This window comes from Eleutherodactylus coqui, chromosome 8, assembly GCF_035609145.1.
Source record: "Eleutherodactylus coqui strain aEleCoq1 chromosome 8, aEleCoq1.hap1, whole genome shotgun sequence".
In the NCBI taxonomy this organism is placed as follows: domain Eukaryota; kingdom Metazoa; phylum Chordata; class Amphibia; order Anura; family Eleutherodactylidae; genus Eleutherodactylus; species Eleutherodactylus coqui.
This window is the reverse complement of record NC_089844.1, coordinates 136,555,893-136,572,337: the sequence shown is the minus strand read 5'-3', so window position 1 is coordinate 136,572,337 and position 16,445 is coordinate 136,555,893. Positions and strand designations below refer to the sequence as shown.

At 45.0% G+C, this 16,445-nt stretch overlaps 2 protein-coding genes across 2 annotated transcripts in view; one reads left to right on the top strand and one right to left on the bottom strand.

Moving 5' to 3' along the window:
* The window catches only part of ANKS3 (ankyrin repeat and sterile alpha motif domain containing 3), a 36,149-nt gene extending 27,224 nt beyond the window's left edge, over nucleotides 1–8,925 (top strand). The window contains exons 12-17 of the mRNA XM_066576506.1: nucleotides 1,024–1,165; nucleotides 1,243–1,415; nucleotides 1,747–1,811; nucleotides 5,280–5,369; nucleotides 5,458–5,548; nucleotides 8,499–8,925. Of these exons, the coding sequence (XP_066432603.1) occupies nucleotides 1,024–1,165; nucleotides 1,243–1,415; nucleotides 1,747–1,811; nucleotides 5,280–5,369; nucleotides 5,458–5,540 (553 nt within the window). The 3' untranslated portion in view covers nucleotides 5,541–5,548; nucleotides 8,499–8,925. The remainder of the gene's footprint in view (nucleotides 1–1,023; nucleotides 1,166–1,242; nucleotides 1,416–1,746; nucleotides 1,812–5,279; nucleotides 5,370–5,457; nucleotides 5,549–8,498) is intronic.
* Nucleotides 8,926–9,119: 194 nt separating this feature from the next.
* Nucleotides 9,120–16,445, bottom strand: part of LOC136577931 (glucagon receptor-like) — a 32,218-nt gene continuing 24,892 nt past the window's right edge. Inside the window, exons 11-13 of the mRNA XM_066577849.1 lie at nucleotides 14,210–14,348; nucleotides 13,193–13,234; nucleotides 9,120–9,689 (exon numbers count right to left, since the gene is read on the bottom strand). Of these exons, the coding sequence (XP_066433946.1) occupies nucleotides 9,618–9,689; nucleotides 13,193–13,234; nucleotides 14,210–14,348 (253 nt within the window). The 3' untranslated portion in view covers nucleotides 9,120–9,617. The remainder of the gene's footprint in view (nucleotides 9,690–13,192; nucleotides 13,235–14,209; nucleotides 14,349–16,445) is intronic.

The following is a 16,445-nucleotide window of genomic DNA, read 5'->3' as shown; positions in this document are numbered from 1 at the left end:
AGTATGAATTTCCATTTGTTACTACTTAGTGCAGCATCTTAGGTCCTAATGAGATCTGATCCTTTCTCTGGCATACTTTCTACTAATGTCTAATATAAGTCAGCTGGTATTTTTCTTCATTCATCCTGCAAATGTCCGGCACGTTCTCAAAGAAAATGGACTCTAATCGTATTTCCTGATCTGATGTTGCAGTTCATCCCAAAGATGTTCAGTTCGGACTCTGTGCAGCCGGTCCAATCATGGAACATCCATATCCTCAAACCAATGTAAAACAGTGTTGGATGTGACAAGGCGCGTTGTCTTGCTAGAAGTATGGCTGACCACTTTCAGAATATTGTCACATCCTAGACCATCTGATACTGACAATGTCAAGAAACACCTTTGTGTTCAAGCTTCTTGACACTACAACCAATGGACAAAGACCAGGCCATGTAAAACCTCCCCAGACCATAATGGAACCTTTGCCGTACTTAACTGTTGTCACAGCATACTCAGGCAGAAAGTGTTCCCCATCATCCTCCACACCCCGGTACCTCTATCTGATGTAAAGATGGAGTAGTGGGATTCATCACTCCACAGAATGTTCTTCCATTGCTCAATGACAACACTCCTTGCACCATTGTAGATTGGTCAGTGCATCTTCTTTAAGAGATCTCAACAGATGTTTGCAGGATGAATGTAGGGAAATGCCAGCTGAAGTGTATCAGATGTTAGTGAAAAATATGTTACAGAGAGTCTCTGATGTCGGTGGAGTCAAAGGAACCCCACTAAGTAGTAACATAATGGGATAAATACTACTTTTTGATACTTGCGCAGGTGTCCAATTACTCTTGGTAGAATAGTGCATAGTGACCTAAAGCTCCTACTACCTCCTCAAAAAGAGATTCTGCAGCAGCTGAGCCATGCATCGCTAGGAATAACATACCATCTACTGAAAGTTATAAGAATATTGGCAGATTCCATAGAATTCTAGGCTCTTTTTATAATCGTGTGTCTGTGTTATATATAATATCTATCCTACAGCCTATTTGGACCAAAGCGGAAAATGACGTCCGCCATTGCCCGCTGGCACAGTTCTGCCCGTCCTCCAGGAAATGCGTTAGAACAAGCCTATGCTGATCGTCTGGAAGCTGAGATGCAGGAATTAGCCATACAGCTTCACAAGGTATTGATTGTGGCCAGTCCTCATTGTAGCCTCCCCTTTATTACATGACTGATCTGTATTGTCTCTTTCCTCCACAGAAGTGCGAGGACACGGAGACCTTGAAAGGACAAGTGGACCAAGAGCGAGAGCTCAGAGCTGTAGCGGAGAGCTGCCTCATGGAGCAGGAAACTAAGTGGAGGAGCTTTTGCAGTCAGCTAGAAGCCACTAGCAACCTGGCTGCTGATGCACAGCGGGCATTAGCCCAACTCAGGTACTTAAAGGGGTTGTCCAGGGTTGGGAAAAACATGGCTGCTATCTTCTAAGCACAATGCTACTCTTGTCCATGGGGTTGTGTGTGGTATTGCAGCTCATCTCCATTGAAGTAAACGGGAGCTGAGCTGCAATCCAGGCACAGCCCACGGACAATGCTGGGACTGTGTTTGTAAGAAAGCGGCCATTGTTTTTCTAACCCTGGACAACCCCTTTTTTAAAGCGCTGTGCAACCATAATAACTGCTTTCACTGAGCATCTAGCTTCTGTCAAAAGTAACTTACTTTGTAGGTGACATCCATCTTTTTTTTTTTTTTATATCTTCACTTTAGATGCTGCCAGGAAGAGCTGTCGCTGCGGCTGGGCAAAGTTAACACTGCAAGGCCAAGGCCTACAGGTAAGAACCGTATCTGATGGAGAATGTGATGCCCATTAAAGGGGTATTCCCATCTTATATAATGGTGGAATATCACTAGGATGTGCCATCACTTTATGAATGGTGGGGGTCCGACCTCTGGGACCCACATCGTTCCTTCAAATTAAATGGACTCTGTACGGATTTGGAGCTGCACCCCTTTTATGGCCTTTTTCTGCGCTGTGGCCACCTACTCTGCAGAAAACTGCAGCACAGCCCAATTCACATGAATAAGGCCGGCTGCAGTTCCTTGCACAAGCCGTGTAGGAAAAGGCCAAGAAGAGCATGCAGCGCTCTATCAATGCTGTAGCCCTTCATTATCAGGATTGGTGTGGATTCCAGAGGCCGATCATAGACTGATGGCATATCCCTTTAAAGACTTGGGGGATTTGTCACTGAAAAACCTGATTTTAAAAATTTTTTAAAAATTTGAAACTTGAAAGCCTTTCAAAAGGATGTGTGGCTTGTTGGGAGGGGGCATGGCCATTCATCCCCAACAGTATTGTGTATAATTTACACCAGAAATACGAAAATTATGTTGGAAATCTAACCCAGCTCATAGCTGGTGTACACTTGTTAGGTGTGTGTGCGCCCCTTTTTAATAGAGGGCCACAACTTTTTTTGATCTGAAAGCCATACTGAACCACTTCCAAGGGCCACAAGGGTGTTTCCATCTAGGACATTTATAGTGTATCTTAAGTATAGGCCATAATATATCGAAGTAAGTTCCACTTCAGGACCCCCATCTATTGGTAGAATGGGTGTCACCTTTCCCCCAATAGGCACTCCAGATAAGAGCAGGCAATACAAGTGGCTCTCTTTATTGTAGATGACGGATGTCGAGGTAATGAGCTGGCATTTCATGAGTCCTATAAACTACAATGGAGAGAGCTGCATGCATATACAATGCCTCTAACTCATATACTCATTTCTGTAGTGCCGAGCAGGTCAAGAGACTTTATCCTAATATATAGGTTAAACAAAGGCAAAACGCAGAATGATAGGACCTGCTGCAATTTTTTTTCCTCCACATCGCATGAGTGAAAACATCAGAAATGTGAAGGAAACCAGTGAATTCTGTGTTTTCCGTGCTCTCGGATCACACTTTTTTTTTTTTTTTTTTTTTTTTTTATTGCCTGTGTATACCAGCCTTGGTACTTGTCCGTCCCTGTTATGTGCCACTCCTCTTCACCTGGACATGTGAGCAGCAACACAGATATTTCTGTGTCCAGATGATTAAGGCCGCACAGAATTGCATTGCAGTCTTATTAAAAATACGTATTAACCCCTCCACTACACAAGATGTACATTTATGTCCTCTGCGTTTGGCGTTTGCATGGAGGGGAATTGGGAACTGATCCTGCTCCATACAATGTAGGCACCAGCTGCTTCTTACAGCTGATGACAGAGATTGTGGCTGTTGCCTGCAGTTAACGGTGATCATGGCTGTTAACTCTGTAAATGCAGCTGTCAGTTCTGTCAGTAGCATTTAAATTCCCTTATCGTAAGATTGTGGGTTGCCATGGCAGCCAGGGGCCTTCTGATGGCCTCCCGTGCTGCCATGGCTGGTTGCCTATCAAGCCGTGGCTGTGGCGTGGTTTGATTGCCTGTCTGATCACTCCTGCAATGTAACGTAATACCATAGTATTCTATTCTACTGCGATCTAACGATTGCAGGGAAGTCCTCTATTGGGACTAAAAAAAATTGAATAAAAAGTGATAGCCATATCTTCAAAATGGTACCGCTATAAACCATAGAACATCCGCAAAAATGAGCCCTCGCACAGCTGTCAACAGGAAAATAAAGTTATGGCGGCAGAAATTCCACCCCACCCGCACCCCCTATTCCCCCAAATATGCATCACAGAAGGGGAAATCAAGAATTAAAAACAATCACAAAAAATGGCCGTTACTTACTGACTGAGGAGTGCATATAGATGCATCCTCCTCTCACCATGCAGGTAGCCGACTACCAAATGGGGGAGCGAATTACACCTGTGAGGGCACCGATGAAACACCCACTCACACTGCCTCCTGATAATGAGGGGGGTGGATACTTGGCATACACTGCCACACATAGTGGATACAGGGTGCCAGACCATTCTGATATATGTAGTTCACCATGCAGCCCAGCAACCTAATAATGACGCCATCCAACCAATGCCTTGCATTTATTATCTATCATTCACATGCAGTGTGGCTTTAAGACTCCAGGGGGAGCCCAGGGTGGCAGTACCAATGTGGTTCACTGATGGAAATGCAGGGAACCCACCGAATTATCATGGCACCATTAATTGGTTGCTGGTCTGCATGGTGAACTACATATATCAGAATGGTCTGGCACCCTGTATCCACGATGTGTGGGAGTGTACACCAAGCATCCACCCCCCTCATTATCAGGAGGCAGTGTGAGTGGTTGTTTCATCGGTGCCCTCACAGGCGTTATTGGCTCCTCCATTTGGTAGTCAGCTACCTGCATGGTGAGAGGAGGATGCATCTATATGCACTCCTCACCCAGTAAGTAACGGCCATTTTTTGTGACTATTTCCCCAAAGAGGTTTTAATTTTTAAAAGTAGTACAGCAATAAACTATATGAACTTTGTATCGTCGTAATTGTACTGACCCATAGCATAAAGTTATGTCATTTTTGTACGCCGTAAAAGCAAGACACTCCTCCACTCCCTAAGATGGCAAAATTCATCTTTCTTGCATTTTACTCCACTTAGTTGTATTTTTTTAATGGTATTTTTTAAATTTAGTGGAGAACTAAAAAATTTTCCTCTCCTTACAAAAAACACGGCCTCTGACAGCGATGTCTATGGATAAATAAGAGTTACCAATTTCTGAAAGTGGGGAGAAGAACCCAAAAATGAAAAAAAAAATGGCCAGTCGTGTCCTATTTTTAAATTTTAATATTTTTAAATTTTACTAATCAAAAAACACTTTACTAATTCTATTTTTACTGTTTTAGTACCCATAAGTGACTTAAACTGCAATTGTGTGTCTGTCAGGATTAACATTAGCATCTAAATTGTTAAACTGGTCTTGGATCTGAGATTTCTCCAATCCTGGTCGGTTGTTGCTGTCAAAAATGGCCAACACCTGTCACATAGTGGGCTTGGGTCCTGAGCCCGCTGTATACACTCACACCAGCATCCACCATACATGTATGGCTGATGTCAGCATGGGGTTAAATGCCTTGGACACATCACGTAGAGAGCCTAGTTTACACTACTGCCTGGTTCCTTGCAAATTGCTGTATTACGGCATTTGAGCTACCGAAGAAAGGTCTGCCAATAGTGAAGAACCTCCACAAAGAGTGACTCTTCTCTGGCAGACCTGGCGCATCGGATGGCCCATTTGTTCATTGGTTCCAGAACCAGGAACTGCTACTTTGGTTGGAGGGTCTGATGGATGGTAAATGATCATATGCCAGTTTCTTTTGAAAGGTCCTCAGCGAAGTAATGCCACCCCACTGAAGTCTTCTTCTAATATTCATGAGCTGTCCGCTTCTCTGGAGGAAAGCTCCGTGGTGTTGGGTAAGCCGCAGTGTATTTGTCAGTATACAAGACCCTATAGCCCTCCGTCATACTAGAATAAAGACTTAATGGTTCTGTATCTTTGCAGAGAAGGCAGTGAGAGCCATGCAGGAGAACCTGGAAAAGATGAGAACCTCAGACAACGGGAGACATAAATGGCCTGATCCTTGAGTAGCCAGGTAACTTGGAAGATACTCTCATATTCTCTGGTAGTTGACCTGTACGGTAGGTAGAAGGCAGTTTACTATTATGCATTATGACACAGGAAGAAGTATTATCAAGATGACCAGGTAGTGACCAAAAGTCCGACCATTTAAGGCTGCTGGATAGCTGACAGGGCTAGTCTGCCCTGGACAGTTTGTTAGAGGGGTTTCCTGCTATAAAAGGTGTGGTCCTGACTGCTGGGACTCCCACTGATTGCGAGAATGGGGATCCCCCCTTACCCCATGAGACATTCATTTTTCTGCCAGAGATTGTTGAGCTCTGTACTTTGCTTCTCCTCTTCAGTTCCATAGAAGTGAATGGACCAGCAACGCACATATTCACCTGCTGCTCCATTCATACAGGGAGGGACAACCCCACCCCTGTGTTTGATCAATGGGTGTCCCAGTAGTCTGATCCCTACCAACTTATTTCCTACTGGAGTGGTCAGGCATGGTATTGCAGGCAAAATTCACATTCATTCCAATGAGACCGGCAATACAAAGCCTGACCACTACAGTAAGAACAGAGCTATCTGCTTCTCTGCAGAAATCATATCAGTGCATGAATGCACTATTCTGGTGAACAGCTGATTCTTGGGGGTCCCAGGTGAGAATCTACTACTGATCCCAGCCAATCTACTACCGATGACCTGTCTCGACAATACGCCATCAATTGTTTACAATTGGTAAACTTCTTTTAATTGATTGACTTATCCTAAGAATAAATTGTCAATAGTTTTTCCCTGGAAAACCCTTTTCAATCTTTGAAAAAGCCTCTATAAATTGAGCACAAGATGCCTCACAGCTAGAACTCCTGTAATCTGTGGATAAATCTGCAGCAAGCATTCAGTTTCCCTGCAGCCCAACACAGGGGAGCTTTTAAGCATTGCACCGTTCTTAGGCAGGGTTCACACGGGGCGTATTTTCGTCGGAAATCTCGTGGTTTGGCCGAAGCAAAAAACGCGAGATTTCCGCCGGGAGAACCGCCGCGGTTTAAGCCGCGGCGGCTTTGAAGCGGTCAGGCCGCATGCTTTTCTGTTGCGGCCGGCTCTCCCATAGAGGAGAGCGCGGCCGTAACATAAATAAACAAAAAACCGACTGTAAACAAACATGCTCAATCTTTTGAAACCGCGGCTGCGGCGGCCGCAGCCGCGGTTTCAACCGGATTTACCGCAGCAGATTAGCCGTCCCGTGTGGACGAGGTTTCTGAGAAACCTCGTCCACATGGCTGGCTAATCCCGAGATTAGCGGCCGCAGGCGGATCTGCTGCGATAGAACCACGGCAAATCTGCCCTGTGTGAATCCAGCCTTATTAAAATCTATAGGCTGTCCATGTAATGCACATGTGTTGGGTACTCCAGAGTAAAAAAAACAATTGCCTTTTGCAGTTGCGCTCCGACTAAAAGATGAGGGTCCTGAATCTGGCACCCTCCTATTATCTCAGTATAGGGTATCTGAAAATATATGAAGTAGCCATTGGATAAACGTGGGTTTCACTTCCCTTTTGCATTCTGGCTGCTACAATATAAAAAGAATTGACTAGAATTACCAGAAAAATAGGTTTAATGGGTTCTCCATGACTTAAAAAAAAACAAAACTTAGTATAATATGCTTCTCTAGTATAAAATCCCTTTTACACACAACGATGATTGCTCAAAAGCCATTTTTTAAGCGATAATCATTGCGTGTAAATGTGCCCATCTTTCACTTTTCTGCTGCACGATGATTTTATGTTCAGTATAAAATCCATAGTTCGTCAGAAGAGCTGATAGCAGGGACTGCAGGCTGTGTTCTCTGCAGGGAGCGCTGATAACATTGTCTCAGCTGTCAGCCCTGCGGCAGAATAAAGGGAATGTATTCATAGAACAGCCCACCCGCTGTTCTCGGAATATAGCTCCCTGTGGCTCACACGCCTTAAGCTACTAATTGGCATAAGCACCAATTAGTTGTTTATGCAAAATGATCGCTCAAAAGCCATTTTTTGAGTGATCATCTGTCTGTAAATGGACCTTTACTGTTTCATAGTAATATTATGGTGGAGGAATTTGCAATATCTTTATCCCCATTAATAGGATTCTGCTTAAAGGGGTTCTGTCATTGAAAGGAAGGGGGGGGGGGGGGTGAATACTTACCTATTCCTCCCCAGGCAGTCTTCTCACCAGATCTTCACCTCGCTGATCTTCTCCTGGCTTCTGCAGTCCCCCAGGTCACCGCAAGCCAGTAAGATCGTCTTCTTCCTGTGACGAAGTGTACGTTGCCGGCATTCTGCTTCCTGCAGGTCAGTGTACCCGGTCACTAGTGACGTAGCGTTCACTGTCTAGCAGGGAATGCCGAATCCTTGGCAGCCTACTTCAGCGTGCAGGCGGGGGCCCTCGCCGCTAGTGTTCATATGGTATGTATAGTGGCGAGATCCCGCACCTGCGCGCTAAAGTGGGCTGCCGAGTATTCGTGATTCACTGCTACGCGATGAACGCTAGTGACGTAGAGCAGAATGCCGGCAATGTATGCCTCCTCACAGGAAGAAGAGGATCTGGCCGGCTGGAGGTGACGTGACCCGGGGTCTGGAAAAGCCAGGAGAAGATGGGTGAGGTGAAGATCTGGTAAGAAGACTGATGAGGGAGGATGAGGGAGGAATAGGTAAGTATGGAATTTTTTTTTTTTTAATGGCTGAACCCCTTTAATGGAATTGGTGAGCAATGGAGTCAAAAAGTTCTTATCAAAGTTGCAAAACCTTCCGTTACACAATAATAAAGCTTTATTTACATAAATGCAGAAGACCTCTCAACTTTAGAGGGTTTTTTGGAATGTGTACCCAGGCTTCCAGCTTTATACAGTATGACTGACTTTATGTTGGAAGGGGTGGGGGGTTGCATTTAATCCTTTATCCCCAATTACTGGATAATGACAATAACTCTTCCTCTTCTAGGAGACTCTTTTATCATACCTCAGACGGTGGGTGAAACTTGCCACCCCGAAGATGTTCTGATCCTACATCGTGCTGTCCATAGCAGCCTCCGTTCTTCTCAGCTCAGATGGCCATGTGGTGCCCTCTCGGGGCCGATGATGTCGGAGGCATACTGCAATCTCTGATGATCTACTGATCCCTTTTTGCAGAAGGTGCGAAGGGGAAGGTGAAATGTTGCTGCATTCTTGTTTAAAGAAGCCATTGTGAATGGGCTGCAGGACTTTTTATTTTATTGGAAGGGCTGAAGTGCATGATATTGGTTTTTAACGCAGGTCAAGACTCCTGTCAGCGATTCGCATTTTAGCACAAGGGTTAATAGGCGGGCTGTGCCTTGCAGGCTGTAATGGTGGTGCACAGCTGAACGTTTATGTACTCAATAAAATTTTAAAGAGTCTCTGTCTGTCTCTTCTTCGGCAATGTGATGGAAGAATACACTCAAATGAGATGCAGAGAAAGTCAGATGCCATCAATGACCAGCCCAACTGGAAAACGAAAGTCATGAGTTGACTGCTATCTATAGGTGACTCTCCCATTACTACATGCACCCCAATTTTGATTCAGGATCCTTCTTCTAAGGCTTACGACTCCTTGAGGGGTATTTCCAAGATTGACTTTGAGACTCCCCAATGTTTCTAAGAATGGTGGTCCAGTCTTTCCCCTGCAGTGAGGAGCAGCTGAAATGGAGAAGTGGTCAAGCATGCATGGTGTCACTCCATTCATTTTCATTGGGACTGCCACAGATTTTCGTCAGACCATCTCAATTGAATGGAACGACACTAAAGATGGTTGACTGCATCTCCATTTTTAAGTTGCTCCTTGCTGTTGTGGGGGATAGAAGGGCGAGGGATCTGTAACTTCCTTTCTTGGGATCTGTAAACGTCTCAGGTCCTGTAAATAGGTGAATAAAGTCCTTCTAGTAACTTCTTTAATGCTTCCAGCAAGCCATCTTGATGGATCTCGCCTGCCCTAGCAGGGGTTAAACCCATGCATCAGCCATTTTTACGGTTTACTTGATGCTTAATCTTTGTTTACATCATGAATCATTTAGGTTCAAGGTTTTGTCACGTAACCACTTGTTGGTCACTGTAGGCACAGCAAAGAAGTGCCATTCATTTTCCATATCTGCCACCTTTTCTGTATTTCGTGCTTTACCTGAAAATGGTAATTTGGCAAAATTATTACATATATAATAGTGTGTGAGTGATATTAAAGTGTTTCAGGATTCCTTATGACCAGCAGAATGAAGGGGACAGTACATACAGCAGTGCCTAGTAATGCAGTACTGTCCCAGTCATATGGATGAGCTGCAGTACCAGGGTCAACCACTATTGTATGCATGGAGCTGTGTAATCTATGAAAGAAATGCTGCACCCTTATTTTATGAGTGAAGTAAGGAGTCGGACCCCACTATTAAATACGAATGGTCATCAGTACTTGAGCCCAAAAATACTTCTAATGTAGCCTTGACTATATAGCTCACTGATGAAACTTTGCAGAACAAATCTTGGCTAGGAATTGTATCCACAACAAAATGCAGAGACCCAATGCTCTCAGCGGTGTCTGACAGTGGCTTTTCCCCTATCCCATATTGAATAATCCTGTGCATTCGGTGAACGGAGTGGACATGTTTATGAGTAAGTCGGGGGAAATGGATGATTTGGCATGTAGCAATTTTAGAAGCATGGCCAGTTTAACCCCTTATGGATACAGCCTTTTTTTTTTTCTTTCTCCCGTTTCTCTTCTCTACTTTGAATTCAGGACTTTGTTTTTAATTTTTCCATTAATGTAACTGTTAGAAATGTTTCAAAGTTGCAGCACATTAAATAGGGCTTGTTTTCTGCAAGAAGAGTTGTATTTTTCAATGGTACTAAATAGACTGAAGTGGGGGTGGGATGGGGGGGGGGGGGCTCAGTTCTGCACTTTTGCATGGGCAGGGGTTGATCTTACAGTGCGGCAAAATTGACAACTATATTCTGTGGGTCTGTACGATTATTTCAGTACCAAATTATTATTTTTTTACATTTTTTTTTAGTACTATTAAAGTTATAGTCCTGTTGCATTGGGGAACACATCCCAGGACCATGGGGGGAAAAACATAGCAACTGCTTCCTGACTAGGGGCCTTCAGGCATGTTTGCCCTTCTCAGTGGTATAAACAGACCCACTTCTTGTCTTCTGAGGGTCTGGCTGTGAACAGAGAAGTTAAGTGTGCAGGTCAACATTAGTTTACCAGTTAGCCATAGGGACCCCCACATTTGAGCACTCCCTTCCTCCCCTTCCTTTTTCTCTGGCATCAGTGGGCCTATGCTTGGTGCCCATTTCTGGGAGGGAGGGGGAGGAAGTTATGGTCACTCCATCTTTTCCTCTACAGGGGCGGGCATCTCTCCTCTCTCCCCACCGCTACTTCTTTTGCCGTGGCAGGGGGCTTGTCCAAGGATAGCGGAGCTCTCTGGTAGTTGTGTCTGGCGTCATCCCGTTTTCATAACTGCGGAAGACTTTTCCTCCTGCAGGGTTTTTTTATGGCGAGACAGCTTTCAGCAGCAATACCCATGGACCCTCAGACTCGAGCAATAGATGCCCTAGTACTTCTGTGGACGGAATTACAATTCCTGTACATCTTTCCTCTTATTCCGCTCATATTTTGACTTCCCAATGAGATCATGATGGAGGGCCTGCCGGTGATTCTCATGGTGCTGGACTGACCTCGTCAATCTGGACATCAAAACTCCCCCCCCCCCCCCCCCCCTTCCCTGTCTGAGAAGATCTTCTCTTACAGCGAGCACTCTTCCACCAGAGTTTTTCCATGTCCTCTGGCCTTGGAAGTCAGCTGTCCATGCCTTTTTTTTTATGAGGAATTGTTCATGCTGTTCCTCTATACCGATCTGTGCCTCTTTGGGACCGTAATTTTGTACCGGACACACCGCATGGTCAACCTTTTTTAAGCCTTTACACAACATCACAGCTTGTCTTTTTATCTCCTTTTTTTTTTTTTTTAAAGTAGTGATAACTTCCAGCAACAGCGTTTCTGAAATAGCAGCTTTGTTGGCCAGGCCTCTGTTCAGTCTTCCATCAGGACAAAGTGGTCTTGCGTCTCGGACCCACCTTCTTACCTAAGCTGCTGTTGGCTATTCACTATTCACATCAATAAAGACCTCATTTTGCCTGCCTTTTGTCTCTCTATGTACTCACGGGAATCCACTCTCCATAAATAATTGGACTTGGTTTGAGCCTTGAGGATTTACCTCTCCCAAATGTCTTTTTTCAGGTGCTTAGACTCTTTGTGGTTCCAGATGACCCGAGACCTCGCCTAGCAGCTTTCAAATCAATTTTCTTGCATTTGTGCACTTCCACATAGAAATCATTGTGGATATGCATTTTTTTTTTTTTTTTTTTGCTGGGCCCGAAAAGTATTGTAAAATATGCCGATGCGCACAAAAAAAGCATGCTGTATATACTCAAGCATAAGCCAAGTTTTTCAGCACAAAAAAATGCGCTGAAAAAGCCCCCGTCGGCTTATACTCGAGTGAGGTTAAAAGAAGAAAAAAAAAATACACAATATTCACCTACCAGCTGACATCTGTGTCCCCGGCGTGCTGGTCTCCCCGGCGGTGCGGCAAGCTGCTTCAGACTTCTCCCCGGCTTAGTTTTGAATTCTCCCAATGTCAGCGCTGTGATTGGATCGCGTGCCAGCCAATCACAGACGGCGCTTGATCACTCACAGCCATTCAGTGAATGACATCACTGAATGGCTGTGATTGGTTTATCGAGCCCTGTGTGTGATTGGCTTGTGCTCGATCCAATCACAGTGCTTAGTTACACAGCACTGACGGCGGGGGAATTTAAAACCAAACTAGGGAGATTACAGCGGGGAGAAGTCCGAAGCAGCTTGCCGCACTGCCGGGGAGACCATCGCGCCGGGAACACAGATGCTGGCTGGGAGGTGAATATTGTGTTTATTCTTTTTTTTTTTTTTTTTTTTTTTTACCTAGTATATATTCGAGGATAGCTAGACTTATACTCGAATCAATAAGTTATACTAGTTTTTTTTGTGGTAAAACCTATTGACTCGGCTTATACTCGGGTGAGCTAATACTCGAGTATATACGGTAGTTCATTCTCTATGCCGCGCTCAGCATTGCACAAACAAACGTGCTCATGTGAAGGGCCCCTAAAACTTTTTTTTTTTTTTTGCAATGTTTAACCTATTTTTATCCTACTATCTGCTACTGCTAGCATACAACCTGGCTAGCTTGGTGCTTACAGGAGGGGTATAGCTGGTAGAAGGAGATAACATATTCTTGGCATAGTGTTGTCCTAGTGGCAGTAGCTATACCTATGGTCTGAGGTGTATCACCCCCCCCCCCCCCCCCCCCCCAATGAATGAGACGAGATAGAGAGAGTTGAGGGAAAGTACAAAAATCTGATTACCTTTTGAGGGGAAAAAAAAACCTTTTTGCTGCCATCTTCTTACAGCTCTATCTTGGTCTAGTACAGCATTTGGCTATTTTAATCAGCTCCATTAAAATTAATGGAGCATCACCCGTGCTCGAATACCCCTTTCATTCAGTTTCTCGACTCCAATAGAATGGAGAGGTGTTAATCCCTAATCACACCAGTGTTACAGAAGCCCTTGTCAGTTCCAACACATGAACTTACCTCTTTATTAGCAAAACAATACAATACTGCCACAAGGAAACCCTGTAAGACACAACGATGGGTGAGTAGTGAGATGGCATTGCATACAGTGAGCTGAGGCTATTGCAGAGTACAGATCCTTTAAAGGTAAAAGCAACTTCTACAAAAAAAAAAAAAATCAATACTGTATATATCAAAATGTGGATTTTTACAAGTTAGGTTTCTAGTAAGGGAGAATATGGCATATTTTATAATTGAAAGTTTTGGAAGCTTGGTTTCTGTCGATTCTTTAGCATTTTCAATATCTCTGCTTGCATGTGAATTGTCATGGTTTCCGGCCATAGCATGACTATCTTCATCCTGTGATGGACACGTGTGCGGGTCTTATTAAAGGGCAAGGAATTGATAAACCAAGTAAACATAGAAAGCAGCTAAACATTTGGTATACAATGAGTATGGTATATTTGCTGAAACCGAAAAAACTTGGCGCATAAGGTGCTTTTTACCGCGATTAACGGAGCGTTTTGAATGCCGCGTTAATTGCAGTATAACGCTCCCATTTAACTCAATGGGACCTTGCAGACACGTTGTAGATCGCGGCGCTGGACGGCAATTTCCAGCATCAAGATTTTTAAACAGAGTCTGCTCTATATCCATTTAGCGCACCTCATTACCCGTCTCTACAATGGGGTACACTAAAACTGCAGGGAGCTGCGGCTGCAAGTAAAATTGGGGCAAAGCGCTGCGTTCATGTGAGAGCGGCCTTAGTTGCATATAATGTATCGGTCCTGCAGTTGGTGTTTGCTGTCGGTCCTCTACTGAGGAGTCCTCAGTTATATACATGTCCTTCTAGAGGTAGTATATACTATACATATTTTAGGATAGGGCCTTCAACTCAAGACTCTTATTAGAGGGTCATTTAGTTCTGGTACTTGGCATGGTGAACCAAAACTTTGTATTCTAGATGCCCATGTAGAACTGGTGAAGCTCCAGTCTTTATTGGGGAGAATTAATCAAAAGTCACTGTGCTCATCTTACCTGGAAGGAGCTGAAGAAAAGGTTAAAGAAGACCTTGAGGTACCGAAGGATCCCTGATGTCTGCTCATCTGTAGCAAAGATGAATACCACCTCATGGATCCCAAACAGTGGGATGAGAGTCAGGGTTGCCTTTGCCAGTCTATAAAGACAGAAGCACAAATCCGATTCTATATCCTCTGATCTGATGTAGTATGATACTTAGGTGCAACCCCATCCACTGATTATTCTAAGTATCTGATAGTGGTGTATTCTAAAATTTAAAGTGACCCACAAGCAAAGATGGCCGCACTGCTTCCCTGACTACTTGATGCACACTGTCCATTACTATAAGGCACTACACCTGCTTTGATTCTGCAGTGTTGGCCAGTCAGAGTCTCACGTAAGGTCTTAGGCCTCATGTCCATGGGGAATATCAGGCCCACTACGGATTCTTCATGTAAAATCCGCAGCGGGTCCCTCCTGCCCCGCGGACATGAGGTCTAAAAATAAGAATAAACTCACCTGCTCCGGACGATGCGGTTCTTTCCTTCTTCGCGGTCGGATCTTCTTTCTGCGGCCCGCCGGCGTGCCGAGCACATCCGGCGGGCCGAAGAAAGAAGATCCGGCCGCGAAGAAGGGAAGAACCGCATCGTCCGGAGCAGGCGAGTTTAATTCTGGTACGGGTCTCCCGCGGATCTGGACGGCTTCCATAGGCTGCAATAGAAGCCTGCGGGAGCCGTCCCCGCGGGAGACCTGCACCAAAATGGAGCATGTCCTTTTTTTTTCCCCGCACGTGGATCCGTGCCTGACGGGAAAAATGTGTGCATCAGGTAGACAGAGAAATAGCGTGTGCATCTTTATTTCTCCAAGGACGGAGGGCCACTTTAAATAAGTCTATGTGCTCCAACTAGAATGACAGTACCAGTCCCTGATGGCCAGAGACCAAATTGTTTGAAATATTGAACCCTGTAATGTGTCTGTGTAAATACAGCACGGTTGGGTCTGGGGATACACAGTGACATGTCACATGTGATGTGTAGGTTGTCATGCTGTGACCTAACTCCGACACCAAGGTTGCAGAAATTCCAACTGTTGGATTTTGCTTACAAGTCACATGTGAGTTTTTCCATCATAGACATCAAAGTAAGTTGCATGCGACTGCAACGTTACTGCTATTTAGCTATTTTTCGCAGCTCTGAAACAATTGGCAATAGCAAGCTGCAGCCAGGTCACATGAATTTTTCTTTTTGTCTTGAGAAAAATCTATGTGAAGGAACTAGAGATGAGCGAGTATACTCGAGTGAGCATTGCCTTCAGCGAGTACCTGCCCGCTCGAGACTGCAGGTTTGGGTGCCGGCAGCGGGCAGGGAGCTGTGGGGGAGAGCCGGGCGGAACGGAGGGGAGATCTCTCTCTCCCTCTCTCCCCCCGCTCCCTCCTGCTCACTGCCGCAACTCACCGCTCCCCCACGCCGGCACCCGAACCCCTGCAGTCTCAAGCGGGGGACATACTCGCTAAAGGCAATGCTCGCTCGAGCAATTGCCTTTAGCGAGTATACTCGCTCATCTCTAGAAGGAACCCATTGAAATTAACAGGTTCTTTTCCCATGCAAGGTTTGTCCATCTCGGAATTGAATAGAACATATACGTGAACATCACCCATGTGAGTGCATCCTACAGGTCTCTGGCACGATCAGACCTCTTTGGCACTGCCCAAAGACTTTCCTTACTGGAAAAGAACATAGAATTCTAAGGGCAAGTTGTGTTTGAGAGGCTTCAGTGCAACTCGCATCGGGCAGCACATGGACAGCAGTCCTAGGATGTCTCATTTACACAGAGGCAGCACATTGACACGCAATGCATGTCCTATTTTACAACTGCACAATGGAGAGAAATAGGACAAGCCATGAGTTTTCCCACGTGGACCATCAGTCCATGTAAAAAATTGTCTGTACATGTTCTGATAGCCCTTTAATGGGGGCATATGCTGCTCATGGATTAGCACGGACAGCACATGGCCAATATACGCTGATGTGTGGGAGGCCTAAATGAGTATTTGCACAAACTGTGTAGAACTGCTTTAACCAAATGACCCTTATTACCCTCTGTCCATGTGTAGGTACATATAGAACATGACCGGGATGATGAATTCTCACTAGAGATGAGCGAGTATACTCGCTAAGGCACATTACTCGAGCGAGTAGTGCCTTAGCCGAGTATCTCCCCGCTCGTCTCTAAAGATTCGGGGAGCGGCGGGGGA